This window comes from Python bivittatus, unplaced genomic scaffold, assembly GCF_059951505.1.
Source record: "Python bivittatus isolate LINGU-HERP-01145 unplaced genomic scaffold, Pbiv_v1 ctg000690_np1212, whole genome shotgun sequence".
Classification (NCBI taxonomy): Eukaryota; Metazoa; Chordata; class Lepidosauria; order Squamata; family Pythonidae; genus Python; species Python bivittatus.
In genome coordinates, this window is record NW_028277096.1 from 16657214 (window position 1) to 16681002 (window position 23789).

A 23789-nucleotide genomic window follows, 5' to 3' on the forward strand; every position below is an offset into this window, starting at 1 on the left:
GACGGATCATCAATATTCCAATTTGCCACTAAAAGACAAAACAGGTGCATTAAACTTCAAAGGAAAATTGTTGTGCCAAACTTCATAGGAACTTCGTAGTTTGGATACACTCACTCTAGATCAGTATTTTTCAAACCTGGCAACTTTAAGGTGTGTGGACTTCAACTCCCAGAATTCCCCAGCCAAGCATGCTGGCTAAGGAATTCTGGGAGTTGAAGTCCACACATCTGAAAGTTGCTGAGGTTGAGAAACACTGCTCTAGGCCTTCCCCAAAGCCTGTAAGAAAGAAAAGTAAAATTACAAAGCAAAAAAATAGTTCTACTCCTGTTGATTTCACTGTGACACTAGATGTACACACCCCTTTCAGCCTCTCCAAAAAAGCACAGGGTGGAATTAGTAGCCCCCCAGAGTTTGAAAGACCCCAACTCCAAATAGCCAAGCCAGCATAAGGCATGGTGGAACCTGTGTTTCAACAGCATCTGGGCTAGCAACAGATCCGTCACACTGAAGTAAAACCCAGGTTTTGACCTAGTCAGTCCCCTGAGCATTTGACTGTTAGAAACAAATGTATGTATGTGTATCTTTGACATTATTCTCTGAATATTAATACACACATCCTCATACACACATTTCTTGGCTAGGTTCATACAAATAAAACCCAGGTTAACAAAACACAATTGCCAGGTTCATAGTTGCCCAAGCAAATAAACCATGTTATGGTTTAGCATCAAGGCCTGGTTCACACAGCGTGCCGGATTCCCACAATACATTGCACCACAAAGAACCCAACACCATCTTGGTCAGGCTCAAGTTTAAACTTGGGTATATCTTGATAATCACCCAAAGTTTGGGAGAAGTCAGTGACTCAAACACTTCGGGGAAGTAATTTATCAGCTTTCCCCCCTCCCTTTAATTTTTTTTGTTAAGCTAGCAGTAAGAAATAGTTGGTCCTACTATTCCGAAGTCAACTTTCCAAGGAAGACAAGCAGGGGATCAGTTCAAAGTCCTTCTGCGGCCTTTTCACCCCCCTCTGGAACAGGGATTACAGTTTGCCAAAATAAAGCATCGCTTACCAAATCTAAAAAGACACAATAAGAAAGAAGGGGAAAAAAGAGTGAGTCATAATCATACATCAATCATGTTAACATACCCAACATACAAAAATCACTTTATATTTGAGTCACACGATTGAATCATCCAACTGAGCATTGTTGCATGACAGCACCTTGGCCGGATTTCAAGAGAAGGGGTTTTTGCAGCTTCCAGGATACTCAGGGTTGAATCTGAGACTCTTTGCATGTAAGGCAGAACCTGGCAAATCATCTGAGCAAAGCGATGCAAATGCACGCATATCAATGCTCACGCCTCTCCCACGCATACTTTTGTCTTCTGATCTAGTATTTTTATACAGGTCCTACAATTCTCAACATGAAGCCAATGGACTGGAATATACAAGCTACTAGCAATGAGAGGTGTTAAAAGCTCTTCCAAACGCCTTGGGCCTTTGTTGTAGTTGCTTTAAAGAGAAACAGTCTTAGCCCTACATTCTGTCTTCAGCTTTGGTTTTCTCATCTGTAAAATGGAACAAAAATAAACCAGGTTTACAGAGGTGCTACAACATTTACAGTAAGGAACTGTGGTCACTGGGCCCAAACTCTTAGCATATGGCTTATATGACTGCAGTTTAAGGAAAGAACTCCCTGGTAACAAACAGACTATTTCTTGCCATTCCAAACTGAAGTTTACTAGGGAGCAGAGCTCAAAGCTGAGATCAGTTTGAGATTACAGGTAGTCCTCGTTTAGTGACTGCCTCGTAGAGCAACTGTTTGCAGTTACAACCGTGATGAAAAAGTAACTTTGTGACCAATCCTCACATTTATGATCTTTGCAGGTCTGTAAAGCCAAAGTAAGATCATAATCACAGTCATGGTTTCACTTAGCAACTGCTTCGCTTAACGACCAAGTTGCCAGTCCCAATTGTGGTCGCTGAACAAGGACTACTTGTATTCAAAGTCTGCCAGTTGGAATAGGTAAGACCCAGCTGGAACTCCATCTTTACAATCAGGTAGGCCACCAGGCTGGAAAATCAATTTGCTATGGCATTTTCCTGAATCCTGCATACAGCAACTGTCCTAACAGGAGGCTGTCTAAACTTGAGCTTCCAGGTCTGGGCTGCAAGAATCTGGATGTTCCCTAGATAGCAGCAGCCCTTTCAGATTTTTGCAGCCCAGATATGATAACCCGACTTAACCATGCTCAGGCAGTCCTAGCATCCCTTGCATTCAAATAAAGATGCTTGGCTTAAGGGCCATTGTTTAATTATCTAATTTGACTTGGGTGCTACCTGACTCCAATCGACTCTGGGCAGTCCACAGCATAGAAACAACTAATAATCCAAAAAGCACAGAACAGTAACAAGATGGCGAATGAGAATCTAGCCAACAAATCAAAGACCCTCAAGGGGCTTCTACCACCCCAGCCCACTGCCTGGGAGAAGAGCCAGGGCTTTAAGACCCTCTGGTATGCCATCAGGGTGGGAGCCACACAGATCTCGGGGGAACCTCATTCCAGAGGGTGGGCACTGAGACAGAGGAGGCATGTTTCCAGGGTCCCGACACATAGCACTGCTTAATCAGCAGAACCTGGAGTGCACCAACTCTGTTGGATTGAACCATCCAGGCTGACACCATGGGAGACAGGCGGTCCCTCAAGTAACTGGGCCCTATGCCACGGAGGGCTTCGTAACCAGCACCGTGAATCGCACCCGAACCAGCGCAGCCCGTGAAGCTGGGGTGTCACATGGGCATACTGAGGCACGCCCATCGCTGCTGCATTCTGGACTAGCTGAAGCTTCTGAGTGCTCTTCAAGGCAGCCCCCCACACCTCTATCCCTGTTAGGGGATCTACTTTCAACTTCTGTTTTCTCTGTTAATTTTTTTTCGTGCGGGTTTCAACATCATGCTTTTATCCTTGATTTGTGCATCCCCTTCTTTCTTGCTCTGCTGAGTCAAGGCACTCCTCTACTTTAGAAGGAGTTCAATTCCAGAGTACACAAACTTTTTTCAGTCTGAGAAACACAGTTGGCCCTTAAATGATGAACAAGGGACATAAACAGGACCAAGACAAGAAAATGGGCTGTATGTAGGACGAAAACAAAATTTGTTTTAATATCTAAAGTTAATGAGAGTTATATGAATTATATGAAATACAGGTAGTCCTCAGGTTACGACAGCAACTGGGACCAGAATTGCTGTCGCTAAGTGATGCAGTTGTAAAGTGCAATGACCACACTGCTTAGCCATGGCAATCCTGGCAGTCCCGGTTGCTGTCGCAATCCAAGGACTGCACGGGTTGTTAAGTGAGGACCTCACGTGACTGCGACATGGGAAGAGGCAGGAGTCCCAGGCAACCAGGCCAGCAGGTGAGAACTACAGGCGGGTGGACACTATGGGCAGATGCTACAGAGCACAGGCAGCTGGGTGGATGCCACAGGCAGGTGGGCAGGCAAAAAAGCAGTGGGAGCAGGAGTGACTTGTGACCTCTTGCCAGCTCACCTATTGATTTTGCTTGTGGGAAGCCAGCAAGGAAGGTTGCAAATGGCAATCACGATCGCGGGATGCTGCAACTGTTGTAATTGCAAGCTGGCTGCCAAGCGCCCGAATCATGATCACATGACCATGGGGATGCTTTGTGGACTGATGGCTGCAACTTTGTGGACTGATCATAAGTCCCTCTCATTCAGTGCCACTGTAACTCTGAACAGTCGCTAAACGAGCGGTTGTAACCTGAGGACTACCAGTACCCTTAATATGATCATTACTCATTTATTTAATACCTTGCCTCTTCAGTCACATTAATAACAATGTTATATAAGAGTTTTGAGGGGTTCAGAAGCGCACCAAGATTGCTCATTCATGCTCAAAATAGTTTGTTGTGGGAAATCACCAAAACAGGCTTGCAAAGGATGGCTTGTAAGTCATTTCTACCCAAACTGTCTTAATTACCTTGGTCTGAAATGGGCTTGCAAATCATGGTTGGCTAACCATCTTTGCACAATTCTGACATGGCCAACTGTTTTTAAAAAGTTGGTTGTTTTATCCTGTTTTTATTTTGTTTTTAATTGTTAGCCGCCCAGAGTCAAGTACATCAGATGGATGGCCATATAAATTTATTAAACAAATAAATAAAATAAAATAAATCTGCCACACTGCTGGGTTTTTGATCTATTAAATACTCCCAGTGCATTTTAAAACCTATCTGCAATGTTTCCACATCATTTTCAATATCTGAGATCTCAAACATGTTCAGCATGATGATATCTATATGCTTGCAAGTTCAGAGCTCACAGACCACCATTAGTGTATTTACCCAAACAGCCTGAGCTGGCCAATAACTGAGTACAGAGAATACTAGCCAAACAATGCTCAGTCTTTCTATGTCAAACTAGCCAACAAGTTTGACTGTGCTGTACCCAGAGCTTTCAGAGCTCCTTGAATTAACAATCACTATTTCTTCCTTCTTTTGCAAAAAGAATAGCAGTTACATTTCTTAGCATTCCCCTTCACAAAGGCTATACAATTGTCCACATGTACATGCGTTTGGTAGTTTTCAAAACATTCCTCTCACAGATGTAGTGATGTTCAACACTATTAACAAATACACTGAGAAGCCTCAAAAGTATTCTCTTCAATATGGCACCAGATAACAGTGTAGCGGAATGAACTCTGTGAAAAAGGCATAGTAGTGGATCCTGTGAAGGTCTTATTCCAGCAAACGCTGACAGTTCAGTTCTTCTCTTTAATCTGTCATTATCAGTTTACTGTAATCATCAGGGACTCGTGAAACTAAGGCAGGAAGGACTGAAAGTAGTCCATCATTAAATTAATGGAGTTAATTAATGTTAATGAGAACAATGAGTCTATCAGTGTTTGGAAAGTGATAATAACTATACTGAAATGATTCTCCTAGAATGGTAGGAGAACTATAACAATGGATTAAGTTGCATATCATTGGAGATACTGTCTCAGGGGCCCATTCTGAAAATGGGCAGGGTCATATTCAGCCCTAAGTTCTTCTTTCCTCCCTCCCAAAACAGAAAAATTACTCTTGCTGGAGGCAAGAGGCCAAGGGCTGCTTTAGATTAGTTTGAGAACTAAAGCTTTAAGGTAGACCCTATGAACTAGAACTTCACTACTTGGCCTTAGCCCTTTCATTTTCAGTCTCAGCTTATTCTCCCTCCCTCCCTTTTCCCATTCAGCTGAAGTCCAAGATTAGCAGTGTGAGATCCCAGGACAGTATGTGGCCCTTGAAACTCTTTCTATGGCCCCCTGAGCCTAGTCTGACCACCACTGCAAAAAAATCAGCAGCAGGATTCCTCTTGGATTGGAAAACACACAAAAAATGTGGTACATAGTTTTGTTTCTTAAACAAAGAACTTCCCTAAACTCTCCTGAAACTCCCCTAAATCCTTGAAAACTAAATGCTAAAAGACCATTAACACAACTGTCTGACTCAATGCAAAGCAACATCTTGCAAAAGCTGCTGCTGCTGCTGCTGCTGCTGCTTTCTTCTTCTTCTTCTTCTTCTTCTTCTTCTTCTTCTTCTTCTTCTTCTTCTTCTTCTTCTTCTTCATCATCATCATCATCATCATCCTTCCAGCCTATAAGCCATACAAGATGGCTATCCACTTCAAACAAACACCATTCAAAAGCCAGTGAAAAACACTGAAAAATAAGACAATTAAAGAAATAACAGCTGAACAAGAAGGTCTCAACACCTTCCCTGAGAGTAGGAAGTGAATTTTTCAGAGCTCCGGAGCAATGCAGAAGGCCTTTCCAAGGGTCTCTGAATGTGCTATACTAATTCTGACAGCAAGGAGAGGCAAGAAACAGAAGAACACTTACTTCATAGGAGGAACTTCATCTATCCGATTGCCAAGCTGGGACTCATGCGATTTGCTCCTCGTGAGGGTTGGGAAGTTGGGCAGCAGCTGGAAAACCTTTCGGCCAGGTGGAGGTGGAGTCCGTGGTGGCTTCCCTCTCTTGAGCTGGGGGGTGGTAGGTGGGGTAATGGCGGTACTGTGAGGAGTTCTGAGGTTCCGCCGCCCACAGTGAGTGGGGAAAGCAAACGATTCCAAGAGGTTATCGGCAAAGGCAGGGGGACCTTGACTCGCGGGCAAGTTGTCCGAAGAGGGGATGGTGGAGACTGAGACAGAACGGGGCTGTGGGCCATTGCCTTTCAGAAGGGAAAGGTTGCCCTGCATCCACGTCAGCCCTGGAGGGCAGGGGGAAAGTTCAGAAGGGGGCATCAAACTGGTTTCCCGGCATACATCAGGTGGATTCCACACCAGATGGTCTTTGTACTCTCCACCTGCATGGAGATATTAAGACAGTGTTCAAAGAAAGCCATAGATGAGGCAGTGAGGAACAGATGGGGCATGACAGACTAAGGAGATGGATTTTTTTTTTGCTGGCAGCTGTAATTTCAAGCTAACATCTGTCTGCCTTGCTACAATTCCATCCTCTACTCTTTTGTTTCTCTTGCACAGAGATTAGCCCAAGTCCCCAATTCAAATGCGTAATGGGCTGTGAGAATAAGGGAGACAGGAGGAACAGCCACAGCCTAGACAACAATCAGACAAGAGATCTCAGCCCACAGAAGGAATGGGGGTGGAGAAAACATCTCAGAACGGACCCACCCTAGTTCTCTGGAAAGTAAAGGGAAGGGAGGGGAGAAGTGCTTTCAGACTTGCAAGATTCTGTTGCTGTAACCTTACACTGAAGGTAGTGTTAGTTACTCATGGTTTTGGTTTCCTGTCTGGACTACTTCGAAGGGCTTACAAAATGTCACACCCTCCATCTCTTCTCGGCCTCTAGGCCTTCAACTGCAGGAGATGGTAATGTATTTGTTATTACTGAAATAATTTACAAGGCTGCCCATCTCACAAAGGTGACTCTGAGTAGTATACAGAAATTAAAACATAATGCTGACTTACTTCCCAAAGTTTTTGTAAAAGGGCAACCCCTTGCCTCCCCCCACCGCAGGATGTTACTGAACTCCAACTCCCAGCAGCCCTAGCCAAAATGGTTAATGGGGAAGATTACTCAAAAGTGTACTTCAACAACTTCTTTCTGGCCCTGCAAGGGATTATTGACATAACATGGGGAAATGCTTTAAACAACTGTTCAAGTCAATAAAGTAATATTTATTTATTTCAGTAATTTGCATGGTGCCTATTTTCAGACTCTAGACTAGTGTTTCTCAACCTTAGCAACTTTAAGACGGGTGGACTTCAATTCCCAGAATTCCCCAGCCAGAGTTGAAGTCCACACGTTTTAAAGTGGCCAAGGTTGAGAAACACTGCTCAAGACGTAATATTAAGACACAAAAAGATGTCTTTAAAAAACAACAACAATAAATAAATAAATATTATCTAAGCCAGTGCAGGGTGTCCAATCCAACTGCAAAAGCTGCTGTATGGAACTAGAGGAACATCTGGTTGAGGCCTCATTCAGGCTGTTTGCAGATCCCATCTGTCTTATGGGAAAAGCCCTCTTCCCACTTCAGGCTACTGGCTGAGATTTCTCCCCCCCCCCCCCCCACTTCCCATGCAAAGAGCAAGCGCAAAGGGTATCCTCCAAAATCTATATCTACATTCTGCTAGGGTTGAGAAGCAAGATTAAACCATGCACACTTGCTGTTTTTAAAAATTTAAAGGCATTCACACACTTGCTAATTGTATACATCTCTCTCATCAACCCTGACCCTCTTGTTTATGCAGCTTCTCTAATGCATGCTATAAAAGCTGAAGGCATGAATCCCTAAAACAGGAGTGGGGAATCTTTTCTTCTTTTGTCGAGAAACATACTCCCGGGGGGAGGTGGGGAATAGTCCAACTGGGGCTGCATGCGGTTCGTAGGCAGTACTGAAACCCAAAGCAGGCAGCCCACCGTAAAGTAGGGGCCAGGAAACCCAAAAATAAAAATCACTCAATTTCACTTCCCTTGAATTGAATTTAAATTTAGATGCGGTTAACTGGATTATCCTCCAATTACTTTTTCTCCTTCTCCCAGCTCAAACATTTTGAGATGATATTAACTTTTGAGGTTCGGGGGAGGGGCTGCCTCCAAGGCTTTTATCAGCCACCCTGAAACTCCCTCCCTCTTGGTGCTCAGTCCACCTTAAGTCCTCCACCCACACCTTTCAGAGGTCTGACCTGCCCCTCTGCAAAACGATGTCACTCCTGCTCCCATAGAGCTTCCCTGCTCCCATTTTTCCTGCTCCCCTCTGCGCTGCCCCAGATCCGTGTGAACTCAAGGAAAGCTTCTTCCTGCCCAAATCCCTCTTTTCCCTCCACCCTGAAAACCCCAGCTCTGCCAAAAAGCCTTTTTTACCCATCCGCGTTGCCTTCCGCAAGCAGTTAAGGGCTCCGTTCAGCCGGGAACATTCCTCCGTGTTGGCCCCGTATCTCTTCATCGTGTCTTTGACTTTCAAGTCATTCATTTCTAAGAAGGCATCGAGAGTCAGGTCCTCTGGAATCCTCTGCAGAAAAGATGGGTGGGGAGATATTTTAGAAGAGGGTCGGCTTCCTCCTCCCCACCCCCGGGAAAGTTTTCAGAGATTAAGTTCAGCCTGGTTCTGGTTGCTCTCTGCTGTATTTGGGGACTGAATGAATCACCCTTTGTGGTCAAGAGATGCTGAAGGATTTCGGCAGGGTCAGAACGGAGACCCCGACGTAACGCATTCAAAGCATGCAGCAGCTGCTTCAGCCCGTAATCCTCCCTGCGTTTCTCTCTCTCTTTAAAACAAGAACAAAGGGGAAAGACATGTATTTGCTGTTCAATGGTCCAGTCACTTCAGCTTTCGGGCAATGACGAAGCAGAAGCGGGAAAGGCTGGCGGAGTTTCATGCTCCATCAACCCTACGCTCTCCCCTACCAGCAAAGAGCGACATTGTGCGCTGACCTTTGCCGGAATCGCAACGGTGCCAAAACATTCCACCCAGCATCGCAACAGCAAGAAGAGCCTGTAACAGCCAGCTTGGAGGCGCACATGCCAATGCTTTAAAGAGGCTTGGAGCATGTCTGGCTGGACCTTACGGGAGTTGTGATCCAACACATCTGGAAACAATGAGATTGGGGGAAGCTGACTTCAATCAGCCCCATAAAGCTAGGGGACAAACTTTCAGTAGCCTGGAGCTGAACCTGGGCTTGGAGTCACATTCCACTATTATTATTATTATTATGATTGGTCGCACAGTCAGACAGATGTTTAGACCGGATCTGGCATTTTTATCCACCTATCAAGTCCTTCCCAAGGATCTGGGATAGGCAGATGTTGTTGTTTGATGGTGTTAAAGGTATTGTCGCGGGATGTTCCAAGTAAGCTGCCTTTTGCAATTGACTGATAGTGATTTTGTCAATGTTGTTTCATTATTATTATGGTTGGTCGCACAGTCAGCCAATTATTATTACCATTATTACTATTATTACTATTATTACTATTATTTCTATACGGCCTGACTCCAAATGACTCTAATACTAGAGGCCAACACAAAAACTAAAATGAATTTATTTGAAACTGGCTTTTAAACATAATTAAAATCAATTCATTAATACGATTACTCTCCAAAGGCAGGCAATTAATTATTATTATTTAATAGTCTCCCCTTCGGCCCATTAACAATTACAATTTGATAACGGCTCTGGGAAGTCTTGAGGGGGACACACACACACACACACACACACACACACACACACCAGCCTCAGTTGTACATCTTAGCTCTAAATTATTATTCTCTTCAGCTTGCGAACCGGTCTGTGAGGGGAAGAGGGACTGAAGGTCTTTCCAAAGGCTGGCTTAGCTAAGCAACTAACAAGTGCAAAGGACAGATGAGATTCAAACTGGGAGCATCCAGATTCGTAGCTCAGCCTCACGCGCGCCAAGCTGCATCAGCTGTCAAAATACAGGCTTTGCCTTAATTCACGAAAGCGCATGTAGGGAGACTGGAAAGGAAAAGGACCATGTGCAGCCCAAAAGCATGCCGGGGAGGGTTGGATAACTGAAAGCAGGCCGAGATCCAAGTCACGAAGCAGAGGAGCTGCAGCATGTGCTAGGAATGTGTTCCAACACCAGATGATGCAAGGACATAGCTTAATGTGTACTGTACTTGCACAAGACAACAGCTTCTTGATTTCAGAAGGGATGGTTTTCCCCCTTTTCTTCCCCCTCTTCTCCTGAACAAATACAAAAAAGGCGAGGGAGGGAGGGGAGCATATAAGCCATCCAGAAGGCACAGAACTGGAATCACCCACCCTGAGCAACATCAACGCACTAAAGACATTGGTCCGAGAAGGAAACTGAAGGGTTCAAGCCGGAATGACAACATTGCCCGGAATCTTTTGGTCTCCAGTGAGCCAATCCTGGGATCACCTTTGCTATCTAGCTCCAAGAACTTGGTCAGGCTGGGCAAACGTGTTGCCAACCCCTTGACGTCTTCTGACTTTTCTTCTGCCAACTGTCCCTGGTGTTGATGAGCGCTGGACAGCTGTGTCTGGGAGGCACCATTTTGATTTCCCGCCATGCTCAAGGCAATGCTATTTTAGAAACCCAAGGAAATGCTGGTGATGTGCCAAGTTAGAATCCTAGCAGCGGGCAGAGGACACTCCAGGTTAACCCCTGGACAACTTTGTCCAGCCTGAGGAATTTAGTGCTGGTGGTCACCCAGCATGCTTAACTGAGTTAGGGAAAGACTAAGAGCTGCAACTATAAACATGCATAGCTTGATGAATGTGAAGCCAGGTTATCACTCATCAAGCTTTGCATATTTCGCAAATGTAGGTGTTCATCGGTATCTCGGTTGGTTAGTTTAATGCTCAGCGTAGGGCGATCCCTGAAAATGGGTTACTTCAGCACCCAGGTTAAGTATGTTGCTTGGAGGACAACAGACACACCCCATTGCTTTGTCCTGTGACTAGAACGCCACTGTCTTCCAGTGCCATCCATCCAAGTCAGAGGATGATTTTTCCGTTCTTAACAACCCGATGCAATCATGTGTAGGATTCATTGGCTTCCAGATACAGACATACCATATTGCGGGTTCAGTTCCAGACCACTGCAATAAGGTGAATATCGCAATATAGAGAGTCACATTAGCTTTTTGGCTTCCCAGTGCATATAAAAGTTATGTTTACACTCTGAACTATTGTAACTTTTCTGTTAAGTCTATTACGTGTGCAATAGCATTATGTCTAAAAAAAAACAAAGTACATACCTTAATTTAAAAAATTCTTAAAATAAGACAACAGTGAAGTTTGCCGCACTGACTGACTCTTCCTTTCACGAAAGATTTCTCTGTAGCATGCTATGCTGTTTGATAAACGCAATATTTGCGAAGCACAATAATATGAGGTAGGTCTGTATAAAGGGCAAACTGAAACACAGCCCTGGAGTGGTTTGAAAGTGGCAACTGAGAAGGTCCAGCCCAACACTTTTGCCAGCCCACAAAGAAAACTGGCTTTGCCACGTTCATCTAGGCCAGCCAAAACAGTTCCAAGAGGCAGCGCCCACAGAGAAAAGGGTTATGTGCCTTTAAGAGGGATTAAAAGAATATTAAAAGGAGTGGCATGATTGCATTTCATCACCTAAGCAAAGTATACCCTTGAAAGCTGGCTAGGTGAATCCATGCACAGCTGAGTAGTGAAAGGGACTGACTGAAAACATAGGAAAACAGATAGGAAGAATTGACAAAATAGTTTTATCTACCTCCTCCATAAACATACACTTATTTATTTACCTAATGAGGTAGGTTGAGTTAAGAGATAGTGATTGGCCCAAAGTCACCCCATAGGGGTATGCCAAACATTTCACTGCAAACCATTTGCAGTCCAAAAGTGTGCTAAACGTCACATTTCAGGTGCAAAGTGGGCTGTTTTGAGAATTTCTGTAAGAGCTTTGAGCTGGACAAAGAGCTGTTCTGGGCTTGAAGGACTCTGGGTTGTGCTTGAGACAGGTCATTTTGCAGTCTTGAACTTGAAATAGGATGTTGTGATGTTTGGAGCTACTGCTCATCAGGTTTCCATGGCTGAAGGTGGATGTGAACTTGACTCTGCCTGTCCTAGTACAACACCTTAAGGGCTGCACACCATTAGAGAATAATATGCCCTATCGATCCACCCCTGTCCTTGGTGATGACCTGGTTAGTTTCTGGATGGGAGACCACCAGAACATCTCCAGGCTCTAGGCCAGTGTTGTCCAAACTTGGCCACTTTAAGATGAGTGGACTTCAACTCCCAGAATTCCCCAGCCAGCCACATTGCTCTAGGCTATAGATCACAAAGATGAAAAACTTTCTAGAAAAAGGCAACAGCAAATGACTTCCATTTGGCAGCCAAAAAATATGGACAAGATCATGAAACCATCAGAAGCTGAGTTCAGCTCGAAGGTGACTTGACATACGAGACAGTCACATCCACAAAATCACACAAATAGCCACAATCATATTAAAGAGTAGTATGAAGCTGAGAGGATGGGGGGAAAGGTGGATGGGGGCAGCAGGGGGGAAAGGGCAAGGAGGATGGGGGGACCAAAACCAGGGATTGAAAAGTCACTAACATTTTTTTAAAAAATGTCTAGGCAAGATTGAAAATAAACAAATCACAGAACAATATGATAAATACTTTTGGATAGGAGACTACCACGAAAAACTCCAACAATCCTTTTTAGCCAGAGAGCATAATCCAGTCCCCTCAACTGCCACCGTTCTGACATGCTGGACAATTCTCACCTCTCCGAACTTCAATTGCTTGTTTTTTCTGGGGATGATGAGAGCTGCAGTGCAAAACATCTGGAACACTCCAGTTCAAGGAACGCTGATTAGTCTGTTCATTAACATAATTATGTATGCTGAAAAACTGGCAATCTCCACATTTTACTGGGCTATCTTCTCACATAATCTGTTGCCTGGAACATGTTGTTATTGCTTGCCAATGGGCTGGCTTGCACCCAGGATCTTAAAGAGACCTGCTATCAATGAGTAGAGGAGGATGGGTGCAAGCACCATGTGAACAGTCAGTGTTCTTCAAAATGTAACTTGCAAGTTTGCTTTCACTGGATTTTGTAAAAGAAGCTTCTGGATCCTTTGGTACAGACTTTAAAACCCAATTGGCCTTTATTCAAATACTGTCAGGGAACCATTACCCCCAGATTCAAAGCATAAAACAACAGAGACGTCTGGTAGCTCTGCTGAATTCCTGAGAATTGTTAAATCTTATAAAAAGCAAGCATGTAGTTCTCATTGTTTAAAATTTCAGAGAGATTCTGAGGCAAGAAATTAGAAAGATTACTTTTATACGTGCCTAATCCTCCCCCCACCCTTTTATTGCAGATTTCATAGGTGGTTCCAAGTTTGAAAGTGTTCTTGGCAAAGTACAGGCCTGTTTGAGACAGATCTACAGGATTCTTGCAATCTGTTTTCATTTCCCACACACTTACACTCGGGAACAGTGCAGGAAATTAAAATGGTGCACCTCCAAATCAATTCTTTGCAGGTTTGAGTCCAAGCTTTTATGCCCACTTACTCCTGGAAGTCCGAATGTCTTCTTCAGAGTCCCGGTTTACATGCAGAAGCCCCCAAGCTGACTTTTTCAGGCAGGGCTGGAGAAGACTCCTCTGTGAAGAATTATGGCTATTCAACAGCTGGGTTCACACATGCCACTACATCTTGGCTTGTTTCAATCATGATTTGTTGAATAAGCCACAGTGATGGGTTCACACACAGTGGTCTGTCATCAAGCATGGTTTCCAAGCCAGAATGGAAGCCAAACCAGCTGAGTTACAAGCAGCAGCCTTTGGAGGAAATGGCCAAAAGAGCAGAAGTGAAGGGGTGAAGGGAAGCACAAACAATTCCTTGAGTCTGGGGACTGGGAGACTTCTGGTCAACCCTTCCCACATCAGGGGATCTGTAGTCCTGTTTATTTCTAATCATTCAGAAGATTTCCACAAGAAAACCCTAACATGATGTCGGTCTAGGGCAGTGTTCATCAACCTTGGCAGCTTTAAGATATGTGGACTTCAGCTCCTAGAATTCCCCAGCCAGCCATTCTGGTTGTGGAATTCTGGGAGTTGAAGTCCACATATCTTAAAGCTGCCAAGGTTGACGAACGCTGGTCTAGGGCACTGTGGGAAATGGCAGGGAAGAAGGCTGCCATTTTAAATTTTCCACAATGCTTTAGAGCTAGGCCAGCAAACTTCCCATAGTCCCCTGGATCAACATATATTAGATCCCCGAGGTTCAAAACAAACATGAACTGAGCAAGATTGGTTTCTAGAGACTTTATCTTTTGAACGTTTTCCTTTTTAAGTTCTTACAACATGCCTAAACTGATTACTGAATTACCCCATTTTCTGAGCTGGACAGCACACTGAACCAGAAATTAGTCCATCAGGGAAGATTTGCATGACACACCCACAAACACCTAATGAAGGCTAATTTGTGCTATGATTCTGTGATTTTCTCCCCTACATCAGTCAACAGCAGTATCAAACACTGATCAAACACTGAGAGTTGGCCACTAAACTCCATGAAAGGGGCTTAGCTACCCATTACAAGTTGGGCAACATTTTTGCAGCCAGAAGCTTCAGTCTGAGGTGGCAGAGAACACAGCCTGCGGCATAGTTCAAAAACTTTAGCCCTTCCCTGATTTTGGGCCGGGTATCAAGACACAAAAGGGACTTGAAGCTCCTCATTTTGACCCCATCCAGAATGGGATCCTGATGCTTCTGGCTCTGCAAAAAGGGGCCGAGGACCAAATAGAGAAAATGGGTTGCTTACTCTTGTGTCTATGGTTTTTAAAAAGTTTCAATGTGCATCTTTTATTCTGAAAAAACAGCAGCCAAGAAGGCTGCCAACCCGGATCTAGGGATCATGTTGGTTTCCTGCTGAAAATCCCCTGTCCCTGTTGTTTGGGCTAACAGCATGATTTAATAGGGATATATAGCATAGGTCATACTAACAAAGTTTTTGGGGGAAAAGAAAAAAAATGTTTGTCTGAACTGGGTTGTTTCTCAGCAACCCAGAAAAGGTCTGGTTCCTGAAGCAACATTAGCCTGGATCCTTACTCAGCATGTGGCACACTCCTTAGAAATGCATAAGCATTTTGCAATCTGTGCTTAAGTGTCAAAGGTCAGAATTCAGGCTAAGCAGGACCCAGGACAGCTGTCATCTCAAGAGGAATGCACCCTTCAGAGATACATGCACACACACAAGTACAATATTCTAGCTCAAGCAAGCTATTATTAGCAAGCGAGATCAGTGCCAACTTTGGGAGAAACATGGAAGCCTCGTTCTTATCCAGACAGTAGGCTTGTACCAAGAGAAGCGAATGTGTGTAAGCTCAGGGTTGAACTGTGGAGTCCTTGGGGTTCTCTGAGCTTGGTTGTTTTCTTGCAAACATTTTGGTACCCGGCTAGGTAACATCTTCAGTGCTAGAATGTCTTAAACTTGCCAAGTTTAAGAGATGCTACCTTATACTGAAAATGCTAGTATATTAAGGAAGGAGAAACATTCGAATGGAGGCTTAATCCCTGATGCTTACTTTTCCAAATTCAAGACTGCTTTTTCTGCACTTTTTAAATATGGTGGGACACTCTGCCATGTCAGCCTCCAAGCGAAGGAAGAGGGGCATATTGGCTGGCCTAGCAAGAGCCAGATCGAAGGTTGCCCTCCTGCCCAACCCATCCAAATTTCATCCCAGGAATTTCAGAACTTCAGAATGGCAAGTAAGTAGTCTAAACACAGCAAAGGAGATTATATTTAAACTCTCCTAGTGACTTTTATTTGGCAGAGCAAAGACCACTGCAGAAATTGCTGCCAATCCCCGTGTTATGACATCTAAGGCCCAGGCAGATTTAAATACACCAAAAATGGATCCATGGAATAAATCAGAAGCTATCTTTAAACCCTCACTCATATATTGCACCTAGGTAGTAGCACAGACACATGGCCTGATGAAATTACCATCTGAGTGTAAGTCTATTATGAAAAAGGAAAATCCCACACTGGGCATCATTAGGAACAGATCTGCTCATATCAAAATGCCACTATGTGACAGTGCAGCCATGTTTAGAAAGCTATATAAAGTTGAGGTCAATGTATCTCAGATAGGATTTGGTGTGAGTTTCAAAAGACACAGATGTTAGCCAAAGGACTTCAGCACAATCTCCACCTTTACAATCAGATGGATATTTTTATTTATTTTATTTATATATCAAATTTATCACCACCCATCTTGTTGAAACTTTTAATATGCAGTTGACTACAGTAACTGATGATCTGCCATCGAGTCATTTTCGACTCCAAGCGTCCACATAGATCGTTTTTCTCCATGACAATCTGTCCCTAATCTGGTCCTTCAGGTGCCCCCATCGCCTCTGTAGCTGAGTTCACCCACCTTGCTGCTGGTCATCCTCTTCTTCTCTTTCCTTCCACCTTTCCCAGCTTTATAGACTTCTCAAAAGAGCTCGATTTTTGCATAATGTGTCCAAAATAGGATTATTTTAATGTACAACGCAGATAAGTAACTATGGCAATTTTCCTCCAGACGCTGCTAAGCAAATGACCCTTATATCAAACAGGCCACGTTTTATCTTCCTTCTATCAACTTTTTACGCCTCTTGCTAACTTTGTGGATAACTCCACAAAGCTCTGGGCAAGGTGGCTCCTATTATTGCTTGTTCTTATTGCTTCTCATATGCACAGCTTTCTCACTTTTGTACTGTGCAAAAATTTAGCAGTTTAGAATCATAAACACTGAGTGCATGGGTTAGCAAATCAACTGCACACTTGTTCATAAATCCTGTCATTTGGGAGGAGAGAACAAGGGAGGAAGGTGCCGGAAAGAATGGATTTGTGATAGGGTTGGAACGGAAGATTTGAACAGAGATATGATTAGTGTTTTCCGAAGTAAAGCATGGAACAGAAATGTAATGTATGAATACTACAATAAAGAATGGCAAAGCCATTGTTTGGTGAAAACCAGTTGGTGTCTGGACACAGTTTACAAGCAATGTTCATCTGTAGGTTTTTTTCTCAGCTAGATAAAAAGTGGGAAAGGAGGAACATTCATCTGCAGTTTTTCTGACAATTCACACTTTCCCCTAATCTTATAGAGAAGACCGGATGGAGAGAAAACAATTGGCCCAAATCAACTCAAGGCACCGTACAAAATGTTCCCTATTTTCCCTACAACAACCACCCTGCGAGGTAGGTTGAATAACTGGCCCCAAATCACCCAATAGGCTTTCATGCCTAAGGGAGGACTGGAACTCACAGTCATCTAGTTTCCAGCACCTGGGCTGTTCTGCAGTCCATCCTGGCCCAGTGCTCTTCAACGTCTTTATAAATGACTTAAAGGAGGAAATTGAAGAGATGTGGAGGACACCAAGCTGGAGTGATTCCTAACAGCCCAGACCATAGGCTCAAACTTCAAAAGAATCTCAAAAGGACTTGAACATTGGGCCCTATCCAACAAAACAATGTTCAGTGTTGAGAAATGTAAGGTCCTACATTTAGGCAGGAAAAACCAGATGCACAGGTAGAAGATAGGCAGCACCTGGCTTAGTGAGAAGAATCTGGGTGTCTTGGTAGACCATAGGTCAGTGTTTCTCAATCTTGGCTGCTTTCAGATGTGTGGACTTCAACTCCCAGGATTCCCCAGCCAGCAAGGAATCCTGGGAGTTGAAGTCCACACATCTGAAAGTTGCCAAGATTGAGAAACACTGCCACAGACTGACAAGCCAGCAACGTGCCACAGCTGCCAAAAGAGCCAATGCAGTTTTGGGCCAAGTCAACAGAGGTATAGCATCAAAATCACAAGAAGTGTTAATATTGCTCCGTGCTGGAATACTGCCCAGTTCTGGTCATCACAATACAAAAAGAATGCTGAGGAACTGAAAAGAGTGCAGAGAAGAACAAAAGAGATGGTTAAGAGGCTAGGAGGCCAAATCCTATGAAGAGTGATTAAAAGAACTTGGTATGTTTAGCTTAAAGAAGAGAAGGCCAAGTAGAGACTTGATAGCCGTCTTCCAAGATTTGAAGGACTGTCACAGGAAAGAGGGTGTGGATTTATTCTCCAAAACTCCCAAGTGTAGGACAAGAACCAGCGAGTGGAAGCTTTACAGAGAGAGAGAGCCAAACTTGAAATAAAGAGGAATTTCCTGACTGTGAGAGCTATTAAGGGTGGAACAGCTTGCCTTCTAAAGTCATGTGCTCCATCACTCAAGGTTTTCAAACAAAGGTTGGAGAGCCATTTATCTGGGATGGTCTGAAGGTTCCTCCCTGGGCAACATCATGGGAAGTTTAAAACGGTAGCTTTCTTCCCTGCCATTTCCCACAATGCCCTAGACCAGTGTTTCTCAACCTTGGCAACTTTAAAATATGTGGACATCAACTCCCAGAATTCCCCAACCACCATGCTGGCTGGGAAATTCTGGGAGTTGAAGTCCACATGCATCTTAGAATTGCCAAGGTTGAGAAACACTGCTTTAACCACTACACCAAACTGACTTTAGGCAAGAAATCTTAACGTTCTTCTTTAATCTAATGCAGAAACAATGAACATTCAAGCCTTGAGTTTGGTTTGTATCTTTTGTTTTTTTAGATTTTTTATCCCACCTTTATTATTTTTATAAATAACTCAAGGCAGCAAACATACCTGATACTCCTTCTTCCTCCTATGTTCCCCACAACAACATCCCTGCGAGGTGAGTTGGGCTGAGAGAGAGGGACTGGCCCAAAGTCACCCAGCCAGCTTTCATGCCTAAGGCAGGACTAGAACTCACCATCTCCTGCTTTCTAGTCTGGGGCCTTCACCCTAGTCCAAACTGGGTCTCAAATTATAATGCTGAATTGGTTAATTTGGGAAACCCTATGTGAACCACTAACTATTCAGCAGGGATGGGTTCACCCAACTGGCTAGGCTAAAATGGGGTTGATTAGTTTCTGTCATGGGGTGCAAACACAGCCATTAGCACAATTGCTTAGACTTGTGTTTGTCTAGTAGAGCAGAACACAGAAGCAATGAAACTTCCCAAAATGAGAGTTCAGAAGCACAAACCTGTCTAAAAATGAAACTTTTTATCTACAATGCTTTCCCTCCTTCAGAAATATAAAGGATTAGTTGCAGTTGCTTAAATGTTTGAGAAAAGTTTTTTCTGAGTTAGATCAAAGGTGTCCTTAAGTCTCACGTCCTCAGAGTGAACATCAGTACAGATTGTGCATTTGGTGCAAAACTGATCAACTGATTCCCTTCCACCAACACTTCAGAGCTTCTTGGCTACATTTAAAAACAAATGATGTAAATCAAATAAAGCAAGGTCTACACCCCACATCTCAAATTTAATAACGAGGCAATTGGAGGGAAAAGGAAATGAGAGAAACTTTTGCAAACCAACTTTGAACGCTGAAGTCTAAAACAGCCTATCAGAGGAGAGGGGAAAACTTTCAATGCCAAATTTTCTCTAGGGTGATTCTCCAATTGCTGTGAAATTTGTTTGGGAGCTGCAATCCCCCCAAATGATTTCGCTGCTCCAATTATTATTCCAATAAATACCAAAAACAAAAGGGGGGGGGGAAACAATACAGAAGAGTTGACTGCAACATGAGCAGGGACACATACACACACATACTCATCAACACACACAGGGAAGGATAAGATGGGACATGGGAACGTAAAATAATCCACATCATTTTTCCTGCATTACTTGCTTCCTTGCTCAATCTCGTTTTGTTAATCAAATCTCAACAGGGGTGTTGCCAAGGCTGGACTTCTGGGCAGAGCTGCTTTACAGAATCAGCAGGGGATGACAAACTTAGAATAGCTCTGAATTAAAAAAAAATCAATTTTAACATCTAAAGAACTTCTCCCCGCCCTCCCCACAACTCCTTGAGTCTAAAATTAGCTAATTGTGCCACTGAGTCTATAGCACTTGATTTTCTTCAAGGCTATATTTAACGCTTCACAAATATGGATAGAACTAGCTTGGGGGGGGGGAAATGTGTTCTTTTCCCAAGTGATAAGCTCAATTAGGGGACAGCAGGCTGATTACAACAAACTGTCCCCTGAAACTGGACCGATTAGTACTTGGATGGGAGGCAATCAGGAGAACCTCAGCTGTGAGCTAGACTGGAAAGTCAAATACAGATCTGAGAAGAAGTCAGTGTCAAGCCGCTTCTGTGCTGCTGACGAAGCACTACCCTAATGTATCCATGAGTTCAACTCAACTCAAGCAGGCTGCTAATTTACCGCATTTATCTCGGGTCCACTTATAATACAAAATTTAAAGTAAGGTAAACACGAAACGACTGAGCTCAAAAATAAAACAAGCATCTACTAAAATAGCAGAGTTTGGGAAGTTTTAGTTCCAACCGGTCTGTAGATAACCTAGTTTGGAGAAGGCTGGTTTAATGCATGGAATCCGTGCAAATCTGGGAAAACTCCAGAAACCTTAGCAATATTCCCTCCAGATGGGGCACAGACATTCGATTTATATTCCATCTATTGTTTGGGAGTTCAAAATGGCATACATGGCACTCCCTCCTGTTTTTATTCATTTATTGAGAAAATGGATATGGCCCTCCCTTTTAAGCAAATAACTGACAGTTAACAATACAAAACCAATATAACTGCCCCCCCAAATATGATGAAAAACCAGCATAATAAATACAAAATACAAACGCTGAGGCATCTTACAGACAAATTACACTACAAATGTGTGTACTGTGTAATATGTCGTCCCAGGCTCTGCTAACAACCTGACCCTAACACTGAGGGAAAAGCCAGTTTTTATAGCCTTCCGGAAGGCCAACAGGGGTTTTGCCCACAACAACAGCCCTGTGAGGTGGACTAGGCTGAGAGGGAGTAGTTATGGCATCTGTGGGCCAGGTCCCTCTCATTTTACCCCTAAAACAGTCTTATGAGGTAGGCTGGCCTGAGAGAAACTGACTAATCCAAAATCCCTCAAGAATGAGCTCTGCTTTTCTAAATTCTTAGTTATATATTTTAAAGAAACTAATGGCAAGCTTTTAAACTCATGTTTCCTAAAGAAAAGAAACCAAGATGCTTCTGTGGTCCCAAGTAGGTTTCTGTTAGTTATTGCAACAGGGCAGTGTTTCTCAACCTTGGCCGCTTTAAGCTGTGTGGACTTCAACTCCCAGGATTCCCCAGCCAACCCTAACCCTGCTGGCTGGGGAATCCTGGGAGTTGAAGTCCACACAGCTTAAAGCGGCCAAGGTTGAGAAACACCGCAATAGGGGACTAACATGGTATTACACTCCGCATGCAGCAAGAAATCTGCACATAGAAATCTAGTATGTCAGGAAGAAGGTGTCTTTGCCCATGGCATTTTTCTAAACGCAGAGCGTTTTTTTTGCGAACGGATGAACAATACGCAAATCGTCCCTTCCATTTCAGTTTGGTACCGCTTAACCATAAATTAATCAATTGGTACAGGACAGAAAAAAGCATTAAGAATCATTTGGCACATGGCTCAGAAGCAATGGGCTAGCCCTGGAGATTGTACCCCTTCAAACCGTGGAAAGACAACCCCAGATGATATGCCTTGAAATATCTGCCTATTTTCTATACAACCCCACCTAGATGGACCTCACCTTCAGGGCGTCCACGAATATTTTATTTTATGTATACAGACATCACACTTATATAGCCGCCCATCTCACATCAAGCGCCTCTATTTTAACATTTCTCTGTTTTCATTTCTAATCAAGTACATATCCACAGATATCACCCACATGAACCAAAGCTCTTTGGGGTCCTCCATCGTTTTTAAGAACGTAAAGGGGTCCCAAGACCCAAATGTTGGAGACCCGCTGCCTTAGACTAATGGTCACCCCAGAATTGCTCTGTGTTTTGTGGGGTGACTTGAGGGGGAACCATTTCTGTAGCTGCCTTTCTTGCATGAAACTCCCTGCTAAGTCGAAAGAAGTAGCCTTTCGAAAGCAATCATACTTTCTAAACAAGAACTTCGTGTTTTATTTTTATTGCTTGTTGCTTTATATGGTTTTCAAATGAAAACTTTAAATGTTCAGTTTGATCTGCTTCTACTTTAAAGGCTCCTTAATTATTCACACGTATTTGTTCATTCTATATCCTGTTTTCCAAAGGGGAACCAAATTGGCGTACCCACCACTCCCTTGCCCCATTTTTCCCAACTCTGTGAGGTAGGTTGGGCTGGTGACCTCTAGCTCAGAGGGACCAAACTCTGGGTCCCCCTGGTTCTAGTCCAGCAACTTCATCGCTAGACCACCTTGACTCTTGGGCTAAGAGGGACGGGTCCAAAGTCACCCAATGGGCTTCCATGGCTGATGGGGGAGTACAACCTGGGTCTGCTTGCCCCTATCCTAGTCCAGCACCTTATTGCCATTTTGGCTCTTGGGTTGCAAGACTCTGGCCCAGAGCCACCCAGACAACTCCTGTGGCTGAGCATGGACTTGAACCAGACTCTCCCCTCCCCAGTCGGTACCTTCACCACTTCACCCTGCTGCCCCTTGGCTGTGAGAGAGGGACTGGTCCAAAGCCACCCAATGGACTTTCTTAGCCGAAGATGAACGAGAACCCAGATCGTCCGGCTGCCAGTCCACCACCTTCGCCACTGCTCCACTCTCCTCACAGACAGCTGGATGGATAGATGGATGAACAGATTTGGGTGGCTGAAAGTGCAGCAAAGGGGCTGGTTTCACCTACCTCAGGGACCGCAACATCCGGGCAGAGGAGGACTCTCACACTCCGCAACATGACTGGCTGCGTGTCGTTCATGCTCGCAGGAACTTTCCCAGTGGCCCAGTTCCATAAACACTCCATTGTTCCAACTGCAATCTCTCCCCTGAACTAAAGGATCTGACAGCCAGTCATTAGCCTCACTTTAAACACAGGCTTTCCAGATTTAAAATGGAAAGAAAGAACCAGCTTAAGAAAGCAGGGCACTGTTTGAACAAGGCAGAGTTTTCCCACCCCTGAAACCAGGAGCGCTTGGAAAACGTTGGCCCTGGAAAGACAAGCTGCTCTGAGGATCTGTGGTGTCAGCAGATATTTTAAATTGTAGCCGACAGGCTATTTATGAAGGGGGGGGGGTATCGGGGCTTTACGACCTGTCTGGCAGATTTATTTTCGGACTTGGCTGAGCAGAAAGGGAACAAAAAAGCACCCCAATGTTCATGACCAAGCTGGAAAAATGAAGGGCAGAGCAAAAGAGAAAAAGGCTGATTGTTTGTTTGAAGAAGCCATCAGGGAGGAGTTCATATCTTTCGATATTGATCAAATGGAAAACCAGCTCTCTTTGGACTTTCCCAGCTGCTTCTTTGAATGTACTGCTAAAAGGTCTTTTGGACCTGGTCTCAGGGATATTTACAAAAGGGTCTGCTCTGCTAGTTAAAAATCTTGGAGATCCACAGTAATCTGGGGTGCAGCATGTCTCGGCCAACTATGCCCAACTTTGCTCATCAGGTTCTTGCTGGTTAGGGATGACAGGAGTTGTAGTCCCATTTCTCTGGAAGGCACCAGTTTGTGGTGTCATATTAAAACTGGGAAGATTCAAATCCCATCTCAGCTTAAAACTCTACAGTCTCGCTCTGAATGCAAGGAAGAACCATGATCACTAGATTCAGGTTCTATAGCAATGTTTCTCAACCTTAGCAACTTTAAGATGAGTGGACTTCAACTCCCAGAATTCCCAGCCAGCATGGGGAATTCTGGGAGTTGAAATCCACTCATCTTAAAG

At 44.0% G+C, this 23789-nt stretch overlaps 1 protein-coding gene across 1 annotated transcript in view; it reads right to left on the reverse strand.

Moving 5' to 3' along the window:
- KSR1 (kinase suppressor of ras 1) overlaps positions 1–23789 on the reverse strand; it is a 138005-nt gene that overhangs the window by 36889 nt on the left and 77327 nt on the right. Inside the window, exons 3-5 of the mRNA XM_088152570.1 lie at positions 8394–8541; positions 5904–6369; positions 1074–1078 (exon numbers count right to left, since the gene is read on the reverse strand). Of these exons, the coding sequence (XP_088008696.1) occupies positions 1074–1078; positions 5904–6369; positions 8394–8541 (619 nt within the window). The remainder of the gene's footprint in view (positions 1–1073; positions 1079–5903; positions 6370–8393; positions 8542–23789) is intronic.